This window comes from Schistocerca piceifrons, chromosome 1, assembly GCF_021461385.2.
Source record: "Schistocerca piceifrons isolate TAMUIC-IGC-003096 chromosome 1, iqSchPice1.1, whole genome shotgun sequence".
NCBI lineage: Eukaryota > Metazoa > Arthropoda > Insecta > Orthoptera > Acrididae > Schistocerca > Schistocerca piceifrons.
The window spans coordinates 1,041,899,364-1,041,921,472 of record NC_060138.1 but is presented as its reverse complement, the minus strand read 5'-3'; the positions used below and the strand labels follow the sequence as shown (position 1 = coordinate 1,041,921,472).

The 22,109-nt window shown below is 40.5% G+C and overlaps 1 protein-coding gene across 1 annotated transcript in view; it reads right to left on the bottom strand.

Annotated features, from left to right (window-relative positions):
* The window catches only part of LOC124801480 (progestin and adipoQ receptor family member 3-like), a 129,582-nt gene that overhangs the window by 3,822 nt on the left and 103,651 nt on the right, over nt 1-22,109 (bottom strand). The window contains exons 6-7 of the mRNA XM_047263077.1: nt 10,538-10,726; nt 5,784-5,874 (exon numbers count right to left, since the gene is read on the bottom strand). Of these exons, the coding sequence (XP_047119033.1) occupies nt 5,784-5,874; nt 10,538-10,726 (280 nt within the window). The remainder of the gene's footprint in view (nt 1-5,783; nt 5,875-10,537; nt 10,727-22,109) is intronic.

Genomic DNA, 22,109 nt, shown 5'->3' with positions numbered 1-22,109 from the left:
TGAGTATTGGCCACGTAAGTTGACATATGCAATCGAGAATAACCTTATGATGCAATTACAAGTCGTCTAATACTTCTAAGTCGTTACGTTTACAAATGCCTAAGCTTTTTGCATGACACGTTCTACCATATGCAACGTCACTTGCCGCTACTGCCATCTATTGCAAAACGGCAGAAACAAGATTGTATACCTAGTAAAAGAGTCTGAATTTTTTATTCATGAATAATTTTTGCAGCTCTTATTTGACGAGGTAGTGAAATTTTTGTGAATGATAGCTTACTCTTTCGAAAGGATCAGATTTAATGTGATCATATTTTAAAATGATTAACAGTACATATCGAACATGTTACGGCCAGATCGAGGCTTTTACTCTCAGGCGTGTGGTACAATTGTATGGGGAAACAGAAATCGATACTTGATAAATTAGAATCTAAACAGTGGCCAGTATCTAACGGACACATTTAAATGCAAACAACACATGAAGTCTAATTTGTAACATAAGACAGATACTGATATGGTTGCTGAAGGGAGACACAGATAGTTATTTACTATGCACGATCATGGTAACTTAATGGCAGTGTAAGGATAAAACAGTATTAAACAGCAGTTTATGTAATGAACGAAACTAACACTGTACAAAATAAATACATACTGTATTAGAGTATACAAAATGTATGAAATTAATATCTAGAAATGCTAGATATTGTAACGAAGGGAAAGAATATATAATAAGCATAAGTTATGTCACCACGAATATATCATTTACAATACCAATATTAATGACCAAAGATTCTAGTACATAGAATACGTAAAAGCTTAATTATAATAAAGAAAGCGTGGACATTCGCACTGTCGAGGGGGGGGGGGGGGGGGAGGGGCGGAAAGAGTACAGTAGACATTTACATAGTGGTATGAGCATAACAGAAAAAAAATTTCCTTTCCATTATGGCAGGGTGGTACAGCAACTGGTTTTGAATTACGTCAGAGTAGGAACAGTCTCGGTTGAAATGTAATTTAAATACAACATCGCGTTTAATTCTTTTAGGGAATCATCAGATTGTCTATAAAACAAGAAACCAATCTATTAGAAACAAGCGGAGGGAGGGGCATGGTTCAAATGGCTCTGAGCACTATGGGACTTAACTGCTGAGGTCATCAGCCCCCTAGAACTTAGAACTACCTAAACCTAACTAACCTAAGGACATCACACACATCCATGCCCGAGGCAGGATTCGAACCTGCGACTGTAGCGGTCGCGCGGTGCCATACAGTAGCGCCTAGAACCGCTGGGTCACTCCGGCCGGCGAGGGGCATGGTCCTATCTTGTATCCTTACGGAGGTAAAACAAACCGCAAGTAAGAGAAACTTACGTATAAGTAGCTGGATATGTAACCCATTCGTCATAAAGCCATATAAAATGGAAAACCCAAAAGTAACTGGATATATAACCCATCCCTCTAAAAATATATAAAATGGAAAGTGAACCTAGTTAAAAAAGCAGGCAGTATATTATCAAGAAGGTACATGAAGATGGCGGAAAAATTTCGACGACTGCAGTTATTTTTTGTCGATAGCATTATTTTTTAACTTGTTCTTCCAGTTGTGAGGGAAGTTAGGCGAAATATTTTTCAAGGTGGGCTTGTTAATGGCCTTATGTTGTCACAGGTGACCTTACTTTTTATATTCTATAAATTTTATGTTCTATAAATTTTATTCCTTTATTTTAATGACTAAAAATTGGTTTTTGTCTCTAGTTTGCAATATTTACGACTGCCCTTGATCCTGATGCGCTAATGTTTAGTTTTGTTGATCTTGAATGCATGCGCCATGTATGCATTTGAAAATTTAGCTATTTTACTCCGTATGACAGAGGTTTGACATGTTTTGAATCGCTGTCTTTCATATCATTTAACCTATGTTTTCCGTTACATATATTTATTTTTAACGTACACTACTGACCATTAAAATTGCGACACCACGAAGATGACGTGCTACAGAAGCGAAATTTAACCGACCGGAAGAAGATGCTGTGATATGCAAATAATGAGCTTTTCAGAGCATTCACACAAGGTTGGCGCCGGTGGCGACACCTACAACGTGCTGACATGAGGAAAGTTTCCAACCGATTTCTCATACACAAACAGCAGTTGATCGGCATTGACTGGTGGAACGTTGCCTCGTGATGCCTCGTGTAAGGAGCATAAATGCGTAACATCACGTTTCCGACTTTGATAAAGGTCGGATTGTAGCATATCGCGATTGCGGTTTATCGTATCGCGACATTGCTGCTCGCGTTGGTCGAGATCCAATGACTGTTAGCAGAATATGGAATCGATGGGTTCAGGAGGATAATACGGAACACCGTGCTGGATCCAACGGCCTCGTATCACTAGTAGTCAAGATGACACGCATCTTATCCGCATGGCTGTAACGCATCGTGCAGCCTCGTCTCGATCCCTGGGTCAACAGATGGGGACGTTTGCAAGACAACAACCATCTGCACGAACAGTTCGACGACGGTTGCAGCATAAGGACTATCAGCTCGGCGACCACGGCTGCGGTTACCCTTCACGCTGCATCACAGACAGGAGCGAATGGCAAAACGTCATTTTTTCGGATGAATCCAGGTTCTGTTTACAGCATCATGATGGTCGCATCCGTGTTTGGCGACATCGCGGTGAACGCACATTGGAAGCGTGTATTCGTCATCGCCATACTGGCGTTCATCCGGCGTGATGGTATGGGGTGCCATTGGTTACACGTCTCGGTCACCTCTTGTTCGCATTGACGTCACTTTGAACAGTGGACGTTACATTTCAGATGTGTTACGACCCGTGGCTCTACTTTTCATTTGATCCCTGCGAAACTCTACATTTCAGCAGGATAATGCACGGCCGCATGTTGCAGGTCCTGTACGGGCCTTTCTGGACACAGAAAATGTTCGACTGCTGCCCTGGCCAGCACATTCTCCAGATCTCTCACTAACTGAAAATGTCTGGTCAATGGTGGGCGAGCAACTGGCTCGTCACAATACGCCAGTCACTACTCTTGATGAATTGTGGTATCGTGTTGAAGCTGCATGGGCAGCTGTACCTGTACACGCCATCCATGCTCTGTTTGATTCAATACCCAGGCGTATCAAGGCCGTAATTACGGCCAGAGGTGGTTGTTCTGGGTACTGATTTCTCCGGATCTATGCACCCAAATTGCGTGAAAATGTAATCACATGTCGGTTCTAGTATAGTATATTTGTTCAATGAATACCCGTTTATCATCTGCATTTCTTCTTGGTGAAGCAATTTTAATGGCCAGTAGTGTATTTTGCGCAAAGTTAGATAAAGCTACGTGAAATAGAGGCATGAATTACTAATTATACAAACGCAAGAAATATATCTACGAACAGAATCTACTTAAATCTTTGCTAACTATTCTACAGTGCTAGAGGAAAATTGATTCTTAATCGATATGCACGGCAGCTATAGCGTTCTTCCGGGAGAGGCAGCTTCCCCTACCATGACTCCGGATCGCTTTTCAGTTTACTGAGAGACTATACCTCTTTCTTCTTCCGTTCTCTCATGCGAACAGACAAAATAACGTCACTGAGCTAATGTTTATATAGTACAGTTTTTTTGTGTCTAACGAGTAATAAACGCAACAACTGGAGCTGCCAGCTGCCTGCTACAGTGAAGAGCCTTCGCCAGGTGTAACATGTTGTCAACATGTGTTCGGCAGTGGTGATGTCATTGTCTCCACTATCAACCACTAGAACACTTTTAGCAGCTTGAGAGTATCTAATTCATCACCCCAGCCTCAGCTCTCCCAACATAATGAAGTGGGCTTGAGGCCTACCTAGGCTCTCTCTTTAACAAAGGTAGGCCACCTGGAAAGCTTCAGATATGTCAAAAAACGTCAAGCAATGCATTACAGCAGGTTACTATTCTTTATTTAAACGTGATCAGCCCTGTTTCATGAAACGTATTGACAGTCACCTTTAAAGATATCTACATCCACATGAATACTCTGCAAATCACACTTAAGTGCCTGACAGAAGGTTCATCAAATCACCTTCACAATAATCCTCTGTTATTCCATTCTGGAACAGCGACCTCTGATTGCCCATGTTTTATTATGATGACCATTTCTCCCTATTTAGGTCGGCTTCAACAAAATATTTTCGGATTCTAAGGAGAAAGTTTGTGATTGCAACTTCATGAAACGATCCCGCCGCAATGACAAGGGCCTTTCTTTTAATGATGTCCATCCAAAATAATGTTTCACGTCAGCGACACTCTCCCCCCTATTTGTCGATCTTTCTCGATGCACTCCGTCAGTCGTATCTGGTAAGGATCCCACGACTAACAGCAGAACTCGAAAAGAGGACAGACAAGCGTAGTGTAGGCAGTCTCTTTAGTAGATCTGTTGCATCTTCTAAGTGTTCTGTCAATAAAACGCAATCTTTGGTTCGCCTTCCCCAAAACATTTTGTACGTGTTCTTGCCAGTTTAATTTGTTCGTAGTTATAATTTCTAGGTATTTAGTTGAATTTCCTGCCTTTAGATATCTTTGGTTTATCGTGTAACCGAAGTTTAACGGATTCCTTTTAGCACTCGTGTGGTTGACCTCACGCTTTTCATTATTTCGGGTCAATTGCCAATTTTCGCACCATACAGATATATTTTTTAAATAATTTTGCAGTTTGTTTTGATCTTCTGTATCTAAACCGTTTTGCAGTTTGTTTTGATCTACTTATGACTTTATTAGGCGGTAAACGCCAGTGTTACATGAAAACAACCTAAGACTGCAGCTCAGATTGTCTCCTAAATCGTTTATATGGATAAGGAACTGCAGAGGGCTGTAACATACAGATGTTTTGTGTGTGAAAGTGGCTTCCCTCATCGCAGCCCACCCCAAGGGCCAGCAATTCCTGAATAGGAGAGGTTTCTGCAGTCTACAAGTAACATAATTAATGGTGAGAGAAGTGCAATAACTTCACGGTCATTCATTAATTCAGCACCAAGTTATTGCAGCACTCTTACATGGCTTTACAATATACTATCAAAGACAGATACCAGCAAGATGCCACATTTACCAGTCAAATCTCTTTCTCACCACAGTTACATAAGTCACTGACAACATCACACAAATGGAGCACTTCTCAGCCATTGTTTATAGTGACGTATTTTACACAATAGTAAGTACTCACTAAATTGACTGAAATAACTCCACTATGTAAACACGAGTTCAGTGAAGTTGTTTTGTCTATTCGCATGAGAGAACTGGACAGGAAATAATAAGGAGGTGTACTCTCCCTGGAGCGGCGCTCGTAGTGGAGGAAGTCGCCTTTTCCGGAAGAAAACTACAACTGCTAAGATGCAGTTTCCCCTGCAGCAGTGCAGATCTGTGTGCAGAGGTTTACGTAGAATCTGCCCATATGCTTGTCTTGTGTTTGTATTATTAGCAACTCATATCTGTATTCAATGTAGTGTTAGCACACTTTATGGAAAACAAACACTCTCTCCGGTACTGTTTGTGCACTGCGTCGCCAGTGATTCATCTGCGAAATTTTATCTCGCTAGAAAATAAAAATTGTAAACGAAAAGGGAAAAGAGATCCTGGCAGGACGAGAAAATGGTGAGAACCGTAAGAGTTTACTGTTGACCTAATATGGAAAGTACAGAAAAGGAAGAAGAAGAATATCTCTATTTATTGAATGTAAAGCGACGTATGGAAAATACGTATGTTTCCTGTTTGCGAAACAAGTTAGCTAGTCTCGTCTGCTCTTACCTGGAAACCAACGTTCTGGGATCTTGGTGCAGTAGATCAAGAATGCAGTGCCACCAATCGCATAGAGTTCGAGGATTCTTGGTAGGAATATCTGAAACACCGAAAGATGCCAACCTTGATTGTTATTGTAGCTTTTAATACAATACAACATTAGTAGGTCTTACTTGCTATTGGCTAGAATGCCAATTAATAAGTACTCTAGGAAACATAGAACCGGCTATTGCGCCATAGCTGCTATAATCTGGACGTAAAACAGCGAAAATATGTTCATGTATTTTGTGCTAGTCTGCCTTATGATTTTTACCAAATTGCTGGCTCTGTGTTTGAATAATTGTTCTCCTTCACACCGTATTATGATTGATTATGATAATTATACGTCGAATGCTTAGTAGTTACGTATCTCATTACTGTATACTCAGCTACAACAAAAAATTATAAAGTTACATAATATTTTATTCTTCCTGCTATTTTTACTATTCTTTACCGCCCTGTAATCGCAATTTCCCTGATTTACTCATAAAATGGCATCCACTTTTCAATTTCGTATGTTGCCTCACAGGAAACTAAATTTTCTTCGTTACTCTCTCAGTGTAGCTATTCATCTATTATTTTACTGTGTGAAACGTTGCTACTGTTTTATCTTTAGACGTAACTAAGTACAAACTTTTTATTTATTTGCAAATCCATTGAAAAGCACGCTATTTATAAGAAGCGGTTATCATAACAAATGAAGTAATTTCCGGAAGGCTCTTCTAGAAAATTGTAAGTGTTCGGCTATGGTTTCCACTAAACTTGCTCCTCCTATTTTAACATAGAGAAATTTGTAACACACTGCAAGCTTGGTTCACGCGGAAACGCCATGTGAGTCCCAATCTATTTTCTGTTAAATCGTTTCAAATGTCACGTACATTACCGATGACGAATAGCCGTTCAGTATAGTACTATTCACGAAACCTTCTGCTTTTACATTGTCTATTGCACTTTTTGATTCACGGAAATGTTAAAGTGCTTATTGCTTTCAGTCTGCAGGCGTGAAAATTTTCCAACGCCACATATGTTTTTCCTTCATAATGGATATATGTTATTATATGTTGATGTCTTTATGGAATATCTACAGGGCAAAATTTATGTGCGTCATTAAGAATACTGTGGTTCATTTTCTTCAAAACATACACGATTGGAAATTCTCTAGATTGACTCTGTTCCAGTCATATTACTCTCTTAGTTGGTAATAGATCAATCTGCCTGTCCCAGTGCAGAAGTTTTTGTTGAGCTCTTCATTTCTAAATGTTTCTTAGTAGTCTATAATCTAGGAAAACGCAAGAAGTCTTTTCTCGGATGGTGAGTTTATTAAGCAGTGTGTGGCAGAGTGTCCAAGCATATTGTGTCCTGTTCTTAGCAACAAACTTGAAAGCATTCATTGTCAAGAAGATCTATAATGTGGCATAAGGACTCAGTTAGTGACGGACTCACAGACCATTAGAAGACTGCGAGCAAATATTTTGTTTGGTCTTCTTTCGCAATGATGAGAGCACAGATAACGAAGACACTGCACAATTAATCATTATCCATGGAATTAATGAAAATTTCATCACCACAGAGTTACTTGGTTTACAATCAATGACAGACAGAATCACTATTTGGGACTTGCTAGAGCGTGCTGTGTGTGGAGAAAAGTGGCTTATTCTGGGTCAAACCGGGAAGCATTACAACAAATGGGGCCATAGTGTTCTGTGGAAAAATTGTAGTTATCTTTCAACTTTTAAAAAAGAAGATATAAGCACAACACACACTGTGACATTTCGTTTTTCATTGTATTTTGCATCAGGAGAGCCTTTGTAAAGCAGCACTGGACTTAAAGCATGTGGTAGAGACATATTCCAAGTTGGCGTGATCCACACAATCAGAGCAAGGGCGTTGCAGCATTGAGAGTTCAAATGTTTTCTTTAGGATGTGGAGGCACAGGGGAAGAGGTCATTCATCACTACAGCTTGAACTGCTTGAGCCTTGTCAAAGAGCTAAAAGGAGTTTGGAGATTGCAGAATGAATTCCTCTTATTGCTGGACAAGAAGGAGATAGCTTAGGATTTTGTGAGATAATGTTTGCAGCCTTATATATCTGAGATATTGAATGAACTGAATTTGACATTCCAGGGAAAGGAATTGTTTGCTCATCAAATGTGGAAGGATGTAAGACCTTTCAATGCAAAAGTAGGTCTATTGGCAAGGCAAGCAACTTAAGGCAATTTCTGCCATTATCTTCAATAGGAATAAAGAAAGTGCCTGAACTGTTTCTGATAACATTAGGGGTCTCTGCAGAGTCAGCAGGAGTAGATTAAAAGAAGATTTCAGGACTTAGAATTAAGCCTAAATTCAGTTCTCTCTCTCTCATCCTACCACTGCTGATATTCACACAGCGCCTTGAACTTATGAATATGCAGTCAGATCACACTGTGAAAGAAAAGTTTAATGCTGTGACATTAATGAATTTCACAAATCTTCGTTTGCTAAAATGTTTCCATACATGAAAAAGTTTTCTGAGAATATATTCACTGTATTTGGCTCAACATATACTTGGTGGTAAAGTTTGTCTTGCTTCAAGGCCAACGTGAGTAAACAGAGATGGCCCCTGTAAGGCATTATGTAGTAGATAGTGATGAGTATCTCAACAAGAGATGTCACTCCTAATTACAAGAAATTGTAGAAAATGGTGACAGGATGCGTTTGTTTAATTAAACTGATTTTAAATTGAATGTACTTGAAGCTATAGATGATATGAAATTAGCACAATAAGTAAAGTGAATATAATTGTCAGCATTTTATTTTATTTTTCCTTATTGACTTTCATGGTGCAATTTACACCTTTTTTGAAATACAAAGTTAATTATCGAGTTCAGTCTTCCTAAAAGGTGCAGCCCCATGCTAAACTCCTCTTCCAAAAAGTGGCTTTCAAGTCAAAATAATTGCCCACTCCTGCTTTACTGAATTATCCGTACTGCTATCAGGTGATTCGTAATTCAGTTCACACAACAGTCACAAATTTCCAAATACTAATTAAGTTTAATAACAGTGTTTCAATTTTTTAACATACTGTTATGAACATCTGACACTCATTTAGTCACAAAAATATGATAATGAAGCCTAAATAAGCTTGTAACGGTTTATCAGAAACGAAGTTTCTCAGTTTCAATACTCCAACCAAAGAATATCTGACCAACTCCTCATTTCTATTCAGTGTACTTTTATTTCTGTATTGACTTTATGATTTTTTTATTTAGGTATTTTTGATCTTATTATTCGCAATACTTAAAAATATTTCACACATGCAACAGTGAGCAAGGCAGGAAAAGAATATATCAATATGTTTCTGCCAGACCGAACAGTAACTGACTGTATAGAGCACAGTTAGTAATAATTAATTTTTTATGATATTTTTCATTGGAAGTTCAACATTTCACACAGTATTGTTCTTTTCAAACCGTCTGTTTGAAATTCTTCTGAGTGAATTTTTCATTAGTCAAGGGTAAGACTGCTACCTAGAAAAACCTGTAGTCTTTAATCTGTAGTGTTGCAATTCTGCTTATCTACACAGCACTGATACACAGAAAAAGAAGAAATAATTGTTTCCTGGGACCAAGTAACCAAATTTACCGCAAAAATTTTTCCCTAAAGATAACTGCATTTCCATAATCTGTATATCCTGTTAATGCATGGAAAAATGATAGAAGCAATATTATACAGAAAAGGAGATAGAAGTTATGCAATTCACAAAACTTGAAGTATAATGTAAATGGAATATACGAATTTTGTAAGTCTAAAAAAGATAAGCATGTAAAGATAACGAAACCAGCAGTGAAAACTCTTAGGAGGGTTGTAAATAAATTACACCAAGGCACATTAAACACACGTAACTGGCATTTATATAGTAGGAGGAAACACAAATTAAAAGAAAAGAAAAATAAAATTTTTATGTAGAATGTTTGTATCAATATTACTTGTACGTTACATCCCAAAAAGAAGCAAGTGGTGAACATTCTGTTATGAAGGAGTATACAATTTGATTAAAAAGATGAACCAGGACTGCAGCAAAATGAAAATAAATGAAAGTACTAGTAAAGATTAACGTAACAGTATTCAGAGGAAAGCAGGCAAATGAACTGATAAATTTAACAGATTAATGCATACGATCACCGACTACTTCATGAAGTTTGGAGTGGTATTCTGCTTCCTACACTTTCTTAAAGGTTCTCTGTAGCTAAACTGTCTTCTGCCTCATATTCAAATGACAGTGAGCGAGAGGTAATAACTGCTTCTGGCTATCGTTCCTCATTGCCTTCATAAACTATCAATAGGGCACATGCTATAGATTTTTGGCAAATTGCGTTACTTGCGTCAGAGTGAGGGCTAGAACAGAACACTGACAAATTCTTGAACCCCAGCACGTAAGTTGAGCCCCAGTTATGTCATGTGTCCAGCAAAGTGGCCTGGACACGTCATTCTCCTCAGGATGTAGTACGATACCTTGCCTGACCGTAGTTTGAACAATGGGGTTGTAAGCAGGTGTTTGCCTGCCTTAACGAGTGAGCACTAAGACTGAACACTAACAACCTCTGGAACCTCAGTACACGAGTCGCGCCCAAATTACGTCACATATCCACCAAACTGTCCCTGATGCATCATTCTGCTCACACTATACTAGGCTAAATCGACTAACTTTGAACTGATTGATGAGGTTGTAAGCAGCTCTCCGCCTACCTTGACAACGGGCGAGGCCCAGCCGCCGTGCATGGCGGCGAGGTGTACGGTGGGCACCATGCCGTAGCCCGCCCACGCCAGCAGCACCCCCTGGCGCACCAGCAGCGGCACCCCCAGCCACGGCAGTTGCGCCACCAGCGCCACGCCCAGCATCAGAGCCACCGTCGCCGTGTAGAAGTGCCGCCACCACTGCCAACACCACAGACACCGTCACTTGTCGCCTCCTGAGCTTCGCTTCTTTGCTCAAAATCCGTGTAGCGTAAAGTGTGTTAAGTGTTTTAATTCTACACTCTAAAGCCGTCGGCACACGGACCGTGCATCCGACCGCTGAGCGTTGAGCGTGCCGAGTTTCTGACGTCATAGCATGGAATAGCACGTTCGGGAGTCTTTCCGAACGTGCAGATCGATATCTGACGTGTCAGATATACTGAGCGTGCGTCTGAGCGTTGACCAATGAGATGGCACAACGCCACCTACGTCACACGCACGCCGTCTCCCTTCAGTACAGAGTTGTGAGACGCCATTTTGGCATTCCTTTCAAGCCTATATGTATATTTGCCATTTCTGAGCACCAGCAAATTGAGAATGATTGGAAAACACGTTGTTAACTGTGTGATTCGTTCCAATACAATAATGAGAAACATCATATTCGTGGCAAAAGAATTATTGTAACTTGCGTATTATGAGAGTAGGCTATTTGAAGGCAGCGACACACTGAAGATCCACCCAAAACGCATTGTTCTTGGTAAATTTGTTATAATTATATTGCAATTAGTAACATATCTATGATTAAGGTTTTCAGCACAGACTAGTAAACTATGATAGATACTAGGAAAGTGTTGTTGCTTCAGCGTAACGCGTAGCGTCACTGACCTGTGATGAGTTGTTTGTTGGGGCAGTGGTTAGCGTCTTCGCAGCTACAATTTTTTTTTCTTAACATTCGCGTTTTATTAAGTTCTGATGCTTTATTATTAATCCCGCGTCCGGCCATCCTGATTTAGGTTTTCCGTGATTTCCCTAAATCACTCCAGGCAAATGCCAGAATGGTTCCTCTGAAAGGGCACGGCCGACTTCCTTCCCATCCTTCCCTAATCCGATGAGACCGATGACCACGCTGTCTGGTCTCCTTCCCCAAAACAACCAACCAACCTTTACTATTAGTTCAATATAAGTACATACTATAATATTTGATGTTACGTAAATATGAGTTCACCTTTTTTTTCTTTTTTTTTTTTTTACGGGTGATTTTGTTCGATTGACTTAATCTACTGGACAGCTTGCGCTACTTGTATAAAGATGTTTTGCTCCTTTTTCTTTTACGTTTCGTAATTCACATCTTGCAAAAGATTCTGCTGCCGGGCAGGAACAGTGACCTTGGGGTTTTACTAAAATGTAGGAATGACGAAATAATGTTTATCTTATGCGGAAAAGTATTCCAAATTTGTATCGCACTATTTGTAATGGCACTTTTATAAGCCTGTGTCCTTATTGATTGGACATGGTATTTTCCTTTTCGTGGACGATGGCAGAAATGTGCGTTTTAATGGAGCTAACGTGGGAATTTTAGGCGCGCCCGTTGAGTAAACAGTGTGATTTACGAACTAGAAAAATCGCTCAACTGCCGCTGGAGTGCGTTGCGATCGCGCATACCACGTTGGGGCCCACGTACCGTATGCACAAGTCGCATCGTTCCTGAGCGCTCAGCAGCACGTTGAACTTGGCACGCTCAACGTTAACGTTCGACAGCACGGTTCGTGTGCCGACGGCTTAAGACAAAGAAAGCGACAGGCCACGAAGGAATTATGCGAATGTGACGGAAATCTGTAGAAGCGATGTACATATACAAATAAACAGAAAAATTGGATGATCATTCGAGAGAAAGAGATTCACAAACTGAACAAGTCAATGACGCGTTGCCACCTCTGGCCTTTATGCGAGCAGTTATTTGGCTTGGCACCGATTGTTAGAGTTGCTCGATGTCCGCTTGAGGGATAAGGTGCCAAAATCTGTCCAATTAGCGCGTTACATCGTCAAGATCCCGAGCTGTTTGTAAGGCCCCTGCACATTAGGCTCCAGACGTTCTCAAACGGGGAAAGATCCGGCGACGTTACTGGCCAAGGTACCGTTTGGAATGCAGGAAAACAAGCGTTACAAATTCTCGCTATGTGCGGGCGGGAATTATCTTGCTGAAATGTAAGCCAAGAATGGCTTGCCATGTAGGGCAACAAAACGAGGAACAGAATATCGTCGACCTACCTCTGTGCTGTAAGGGTGCCGTGGATGACAACCAAACGGTGTCTTGCCATGTAATGAAATGTCATCCCAAACCATCACTCTGGTTGTCGGCTTGTATGCTGGGCGACAATCAGGTTGGTATCCCACCACTGTCCATGGCGTCTCTGGACACGTCTTCGGCTTGGATTCTCATTGATTGGAGTACAATTATCTTCAGTGATGAGTCCCGCTTCGAACTGAGCCCCGATCACTAGTGAAAAACCGAGCGAGGTGGCGTAGTGGTTAGACACTGGACTCGCATTCGGGAGGACGACGGTTCAATCCCGCGTCCGGCCATCCTGATTTAGGTTTTCCGTGATTTCCCTAAATCGCTCCAGGTAAATGCCGGGATGGTTCCTTTGAAAGGGCACGGCCGACTTCCTTCCCCATCCTTCCCTAATCCGATGAGACCGATGACTTCGCTGTCTGGTCTCCATCCCCAAACAACCGAACTCCCCCCCCCTCCTCCCCCCCCCCCCCAACTAGCGAAAAATTGTCTCGTGTCGCCCCAGATGGCAGTGGCATACCAACCTGACTGTCGCCAGCCATACGATCCGACAACTATAAGCGATGGTCTGGAGTCCCATTTCTTTTCATAGCAGGGCACATTTGGTTGTTACGCGCGACACCCTTACAGCACAGCTGTAACTCGATGACATTTTGCACCCCGTTTTGTTGTCCATCATGGCAAGCCATCCTGGGCTCACATTTCAGAAAGATAATTCCCGGCCCCATATGGCGAGAGTTTCTATTGCTTGTCAGCGTGCTTATGTCCGCCTCGATAGCTGAGTGGACAGCGCGACGACAAGCCATGCAAAGGGGACCGGGTTCGATTCCCCACTGGGTCGGAGATTTTCTTCGCTCAGGGACTGGGTGTTGTGTTGTCTTCATCATCATATCATGCCCATCGACGCGCAAGTCGCCGAAGTAGCGTGAACCAGAAAGAGTTGCACCAGGCGACCGGTCTACCCTACGGGAGGCCCTAGCCACACGACATTTTCAGCGTGCTTGTCAAACTCTATGATGGCCAGCAAGGTCACCGGATGTCTCGCCAATTGAGAAAATTTGGACTGTTATGGTCAGGGACCTCCAACCAGACAGGGATTTTTACAATCTAACGCTTCACTTGGACAGAAGTCGGCATGATATCCCTGAGGAGAACATCTAACAACTATCTGCTGGCCAGATGGGGACCAGCGCGTTATTGACTTACTCAATTTGTTAAGCTCTTTATCTTGAATAAATCATTTAGATTTGCTTCAACTGCAATAATCTGTTTTTCTTAACGTGTTTATGAAAGAATCTGTCAACAGTTCCTGTACTTATATTTAGCGGCTAGTTTCAAAGCTTAGTGGTTCACTTTCAAGCCTGGCCTACTGAGGCTCCACTGAAAGTGGCTGATCTTAAGCATGAACATCAAGCCAAAACTAAACTGTTGACAGATTCGCTAACAAACGCTTTATAAAACCGAATAAAGCTGCTGGTTTCCTGTCAACAAAATGCTGAAACTGAAAGATTTGTTTTTCTGAACATCTGTATTACTTCTACCGAGGTATGTTCCGTGCGGATAATTCCTTCGTGGTGCGCATTTTTTTTTTTCCTTAGAGTGTATTTTGAGCATTTAAACTGTGTTGCAATAGGTGATAAGTGAGGATGTTAACGTAGGGAATCAAACATGGAGTGGTATGTGTAGATTGTTGGTTGGAATTGCACTGGGCGACTGCAGTGAGGAATTGAATGGGGAACTAAGCGAGAGTCTCCCGCGGAACTGTAGGCTCTGAAAAGAAGACAGGAGAATCGCCGAACAGTCGGTAAACATATGTGTCCTTCAGGCCGAATTACACTGGGTGAACTGGGTAAAGGTAACAAATAATTGGCAAACGGGAATAGTTCTGTAACTTCATCTACATTTGAGCTAACAGTAGCGAATAAATTTGACTTGTTACATGAAGTAGGAGGGGAAGAGCCTCACCCAGGTATAGGTTACAACAGTAGACTGCAGCAGACTTCCACCGAAGAAACTAACAGTAGATCGGTACCAAGAAAGAGTAGGAAGAAAAGAGTCTTGCTGCTAGGTACTAGCCATGACTGGGATGTAGGCCAGACAGTACAGGGTAAATTAGATCAGATCACAAGTATTACACAACCCAAGTGCCAGTAAATTTTTGTAACGATTTTGATAAGGAGGATAAGATTATCACAGTAGGTGTAACAGGGGACAGACTCGTTAAAACCGCCTGCCGCTGTGGCCGAACGGTTCTAGGCGCTTGAGTCTGGAACCAAGCGGCTGATACGGTCGCACGTTCGAATCTTGCCTCGGGCAAGTTAGTCAGGTTTAAGTAGTTCTACGTCTAGGGGACTGATGACCTCAGACGTTAAGTCCCATAGTGCTTAGAGACATTTGAACTCGTTAAATCCAAAAAATACAGAATTAGGTGTGACTTGGGTGAACTATACAAGGTGGTCCATTGATAGTGACAGGGCCAAATATCTCACGAAATAAGCATCAAACGAAAAAACTACAAAGAAAGAATCTCGTCTAGTTTGAAGGGGAAAATCAGATGGCGCTATCGTTGGCCCGCTAGATGGCGCTGCCATAGGTCAAACGGATATCAGGTGCGTCTTATTAAAATAGGAACCCCCAATTTTATTACATATTCGTGTAGTATGTAATGAAATATGAATGTTTTAGTTGGACCACTTTTTTCGCTTTGTGATAGTTGATGCTGTAATAGTCACAAATGTATAAGTACGTGGGATCACGTAACATTCCGCCAGTGCAGACGGTATTTGCTTCGTGTTAAAACGGACCGTTTACCACTTGTGGAAAAGGTCAAATTCGTATTGGTGTATGGCTATTGTGATCAAAATGCCCAATGGGCGTGTGCTTTGTATGCTGCTCGGTACCCTGGACGACATCATCCAAGTGTCCGGACCGTTCGCCGGATAATTGCGTTATTTAAGGGAACAGGAAGTGTTCAGCCACATGTGAAAAGTAAAGTACGACCTACAACAAATGATGGTGCCCAAATAGGTGTTTTAGCTGCTGTCGCGGCTAATCCGCACATCAGTAACAGACAAATTACGCGAGAATCTGGAATCTCAAAAACGCCGGTGTTGAGAATGCTACATCAACATCGATTGCACCCGTACCATATTTCTATGCACCAGGAATTGCATGGCGACGACTTTGAACGTCATGTACAGTTCTGCCACTGGGCACAATAGAAATTACGGGACGATGACAGATTTTTTCACGCGTTCTATTCAGCGACGAAGCGTCATTCACCAACAGCGGTAACGTAAACCGGCATAATATGCGCTATTGGGCAACAGAAAATCCACGATGGCTGCGACAAGTGGAACATCAGCGACCTTGGCGTGTTAATGTATGGTGCGGCATTGTGGGAGGAAGAATAATTGGCCCCCATTTTATCGATGGCAATCTAAATGGTGCAATGTATGCGCATGTGCGAACATTACGGAAGGCGAACTACTCGCTGTTGAGAGGAATGTCGTTACACGTATTTCCAAATCCATTGAGGATGACGGACATCATTTTGAGCATTTATTGCATTAATGTGGTATTTACAGATAATCACGCTGCAATAGCATGCGTTCTCAGGAATGATAAGTTCACAAAGGTACATGTATCACATTGGAACAACCATAATAAAATGTTCAAACGAACCTACGTTCTGTATTTTAATTTAAAAAACCTACCTCTTACCAACTGTTCGTCTAAAATTATGAGCCATATGTTTGTGACTATTGCAGAGCCATGTGTCACAAAGCGAAAAAAGTGGTCCAACTAAAACATTCATATTTCTTTACGTACTACACGAATACGTAACAAAAAGTGGGGGTTCCTATTTAAGAAAAGAAGAAACGCAGTTAATATCCGTTTGACCCATGTTAGCGCCATCTAGCGGCCAACCAAAGCGCCATCTGGTTTCCCCCTTCAAGCTAGACGAGTTTCATTCTTTGTAGTTTTTTCGTTTGACGCTTATTTCGTGAGGTATTTGGCCCGGTCGCGATCAATGGACCACCCTGTATACATAAATGTGAGTTTTGTGGAGGTCAGGCAGTGCCGTGACCGGCTCTGGGTTAGTACTGATGTGAGCTGTGTGGACACAGAGTTGAGCAGGCTGCTGCTGACCGAAATGAAATCGTATATCAGTGCAGTGCCTGCTACTGTAATTGGGAAATGGGAATATACTAAACATGACGTACATCTGAATTACAGAGCGAAAGATGGATTAGCTCAGAAAATGTTTGGTGAACCACTCAGTGCAAGGCGCCTGTGGGTACTGGTAACAGAATCAGACTTCAGCCACCCTGTTATGAGATAAGTTAAAATAGAGGAAGACTCACCCAAAATGATTAAGGACGCACAGAAATGTAACGTTAAATTGCTTCATCAAAATATTAGAGGACTGAGTAATAACGTAGAAGAGCTTCTTACTAAATAGAAAATTTAGACATCTCTGAAAAGATAGATATCGTGTGCCTATACAAGCACCACATAACCACCAGACTAGAGAAGTTAAATATAAAAGATTACAGTCTGCCTTGTTACTCACGTAGAACTAATACGGGAAAATAAGGAACTTTAATATGTATTAATACAGAACACAAGTTCAAAAACATTGAACAAGTAGATTTTGTAGTGATCAGTACATATAACTGTGAAATTGTGAATTAATGGCCAAAGAACGGGGTAACAACACTACTGAATTACATGGAAGACCTGTAAATTATGAGTCATAGACAGCAAATACGTTTAATGATCTTTTCTTACATATTGTGGAAAATATAAGACAAACAGTTCAAGATAAAAAGTACAGCAGTATTTTGAAAAAGCAATTCACAAAATTCAATCACATGAATATATCAAAAACTTTTCCCTCTGAAATTAATAAAATCGTTTATTTCCTCAAAAATATAGGCTCTTATGAATTTGATGGTGTTTCTAAGTATTAAAGATAGAGCATAAAAGGTTTGTTCCTAAATAATAAGTCCAGTCTCATTCGAAATATGCAATGCATCACTTACTGAAGACATTTTCCTAGAAAGCTTGAAATATGCCATTGTTAAACCCCTCTAGAAGAAAAGTGAAAGAAGAGATGTCAGTAATTGCTGTCCTGTTTCACTACTGACATTTTTCAAATTTTTCTGAGCAATAATAATATCCTTAGTAAATCGCAGTATGAAATTCAGAAGAGTTGTTCTACTGAGAATGCCATTTACACGTTCACTAACCAAGTTTTACTAGCATTAAGTAACAAAATAGCATTGGTTGGTATTTTCTGTGACCTATCGAAAGCATTTGACTGCGTTAACCACAATATCTTCCGAGATAAACATGTTTTATGGGAGTGGTGGTACAGCGTAACAGTGAGCAATGTAATATCTAACTAAATAATGCTAAAAGTTGTACTTAGTAATTCAACCAATGTGATAGGGGGAGACTCCCTTAACTGGGGAGAAATCACATATGGAGGCTCAGACTTAGATACGGAAAAAATATCGCAATATCAAGAAATACATAATGTAGAGTAGTGACATTTCGATAATAAATTTGAGTGTCTAATATATTTAAGTGATTAACACTGCAAGATCAAAGTTTAATGTAAGTGCGAGATGTGAAATGCTGGTACATTAGTAACTGGTGTACGAATAACTGTCAGAATGTTGAATGCAAACATGCAGACGCGCATTCATTGTGTTGTACAGGCGTCGGATGTCAGTTTGTGGGATGGAGTACCATTCCTTTTGAACTTGGTCGGTCAGTACAGGGGCGGTTAAAGGTGGTCGAGGATTTCGCTGGAGTTGTTGACCGTTGGTGCCCCATATGTGCTCTATTGGAAACAGATCAGGTGATCGAGTAGGCCAAGGCAACATGTTGACACTTCTTAGAGCATGTTGGATAGCAACAGCAGTATGTGGGAGAGCGTTATCCTGTTGGAAGACACCCTCGGAATGTTGTTTGTGAATGGCAGCACAACAGGTCGACTCACGTTATTGACGTACAATTTTGCTGTCATGCGAAGACGCACCCCATTCCATAACTGCAGGTTTAGGTCCAGTGTGTCTCGCGTACAGATAGGTCGACTGCAGACCTTCAACTGGACTCCTTCGAGCCAACTTACGGTCATCACTGTCACCGAGGCAGAACCAGCTTTCATCAGAAGACACAACAGGCCTCCACCCTGTCCTCCAATGAGCTCTCGCTTGAAACCATTGAATTCGCAAATGGCGGTGGAATGCAAGCTACAGGGTATCTGGCTCGGAGCTGTTCTTGAGGTAACCGATTTGTAACAGTTCGGTTGTGTCACTGTTGTGCCTACTGCTGCTCAGATTGCTGCTGCAGATGGAGTAAGATGCGCCAGAGCCACACTCCGAAAACGATGGTCGTCCTTCTCGTTAGTGCCACGTGGCCGTCCGGAGCCCGATCTCCTTGCGTCCGTACATTTTCGTGACCACCGCTGCCAGCGATCATGTACAGTGACTATATTCCTGCCAAATCTTTCTGCAGTATCGCAAAAGAAACGTCCAGCTTTCCGTAGCCCTATCACACTATCGTGTTCAAATTCAGTGAGACGTTGATAATGGTGTCTTTCTCACCTGAAAGACATTGTTGACTAATATCGGCTCACCATGTCAAAACTCAAAGATAACTAACGCTCATGACCGTTACAACGTGTATTTGAAGCAAACAGTATTTCCGTCCTCTTAGTGGAGCTACTAGCGTCGCTCTTATGCAACTGTTCGAATAGACATCATCTCTCAGATGTAGAAACATGCCTTCCAACTTTCGTTTACGTCGCACACCACCTTCTTGATGTTGCGGTTTTTCTTCCGTCATTGTATCAAGACAGAACACAAGTTCAAAAACGATGAGACAAGTAGCTTTTGTAGTGGTCAGCACATAGAAGTGTGTGGCTGTGAATTAATACTGTTCGCTTTTAATTGTAACTGTATATAGATCCCCACTGTGAAATTTTGAATTGTTTATGAGAAATTTGGGTTCCTGACTATGCTATCTGTCAGACAGCAGGAAGCAGTTAATGGTATGTGGTGATTTCAATGTAGAGTTTCTAAAGGATTATGATAAGAAAAATGATCTGGGAACCTTATTTGGATCCTATAATTAAGTAATTAACTTTCCAGTGTGGGTGGTTAAAGGCAATAGGACTCTAATAGATAACATTTCCTCTGATGAACCTCAGAGCAAAGAAATCACTGTATATCCAGTACCAAATGCTCTCTCTGATCATGATTCACAGTGAGTTAGAATAAATGAGATAGTGCTTTGCAGTATAGTTCTCCTGAGTGGAAATCAGTTGTAACAAATGTGTTTTGGAGTAGTTAAAAGAGGTAACTTGGGATGAAATTTATAAGAACCAAATAATGACAGAAAATTTAATTTATTCAATGATAAATAAATTCATGTCATTTGAAAATATTTTTCCAAATAAGTCAATCAGAAAGGATATTAAACAGCCTTGTAAAAACAATGAATCACTAGAAGGATTAAAATATCCTGAGAAAAAAAGGAATTGTACCTGTTGGCAAGAACAAGTAAAGATCCAACAATAGAAGCACACTACAAAAACTAGTCAAAATTACTAAGAAAAGTAATTAAAAATGAAGGAACATGCATATTATTTCAGACATCCGTAATTTTGAAAACAGACTTAAAGCTAAATGGAATACAATAAAAGTAGAGAAAGGACAACTGGCCAAAGAGCAGGATGATATCACTATTAAACTGAATGGAAGGACTACAACTGATAAGTCTCATGCAGCAAATTCATTTAATAATCATTTCTTAAATAGACTGGGAAGTATAGGGACACACAGTTCAAGAGATAAAGCTCAGCAGCATGTTGAAAAAGCAACTCTCATAAAAGTCAGTTACGTATGTATCACCAACTTTTCCCTCCGAAGTTGATACAATTGTGCATTCTCCCAAAAATAAAAGCTGATATGGAGCTGATAGTGTTTACAACAGACTACTCAAGATTTCCTCCAGTATAATAAATTCTGTCTTATTTGAAGTTTGAAATGCATTACTTAATCAAAGCATTATTCGAGAGAGCTTGATATACACCATTATACAACCCCCCTATAAGAAATGTGGTAGGAGGAATGTCAGTGATTACTGTCCTGCTTCACTACTGACATAGTTTGCAAATCACAGGTCGGATTTCAGAAGAGTTGCCCTTATGAGAATGCCATTTACACGTTCACACACCAGATTTCGCAAACATTAAATAACGAAATACCCCCAGTTGGTATTATCTGTGACCTACCTAAAGAATTTGACATTGTGAATCACAATATCCTCCTAGATAAAGTGAGATTTTACGAAATTGCTGGTATAGCCAACCAATGGATAATGTCATATCTAACCAAAAGAATCCAGAAACTTGTACTTAGTAATCCCACTAATGTAATCAGAGGAGATTCCTCTGACTGGGGAGAAATCATAGATTTCCATAAGGATCAATCTTAGATCCGAAATTATTGCTGGTGTATGTAAATGATGTTACATCTAATGTAGAACTAACAGAATTAGTTCTTTTTCTCGGTGACACTAGTACTATAACCAATCCAAGCATATATAGAGAATCAGAAGAAATGATAAAGAATGTTCTTAACAGTGTCATTGACTAGTTTTCTGGGAATGGTCTCACTCTCAATTTTAAAAAGACATGACATTCAGTTCTACACATCTAGAGACACTACATAAATGATAATAGCAACACACAGTGAGGAAATAATAGAAAGAGTGGGAACTTAAAAATCTTGGGTAGAGACAGTTCAGTTTGTTGGAATATTTTTCATATTTTTAGTCAGTAATAACTTATGGAAAATGTTCTGGAGTAACTCATATTCAAGAAAGGAATTCTTCACTGCTGAAAACGAGCAGTATGTATATTACTCTATGTCGTGCTCACCCCGATAATCTTACAGATATATGCTTAAAGAATTGGTCATTTTGACTATTGCTTCAGATATATTTATTCCCTTATGAAGTTTATTGTAAATAACCCACTGCAGTTCAAACAGAACAATGACATACATAATTACAATGCCAGAAGGAAAAATAACGTTCATTACTCCATGTTTATCTTGGTTTTAGCACCAAAAGGGGCGAACAATGCTAAAAGATAACGTTTTTGAACACTTACCCAAGATATAAATTGTCTGACAGACAGAAAAGTAAAATTTGAAAACAATCAAAAATATTCTCCTTGACAGCTCCTATTCCATAGAAGAACTTTTGTTA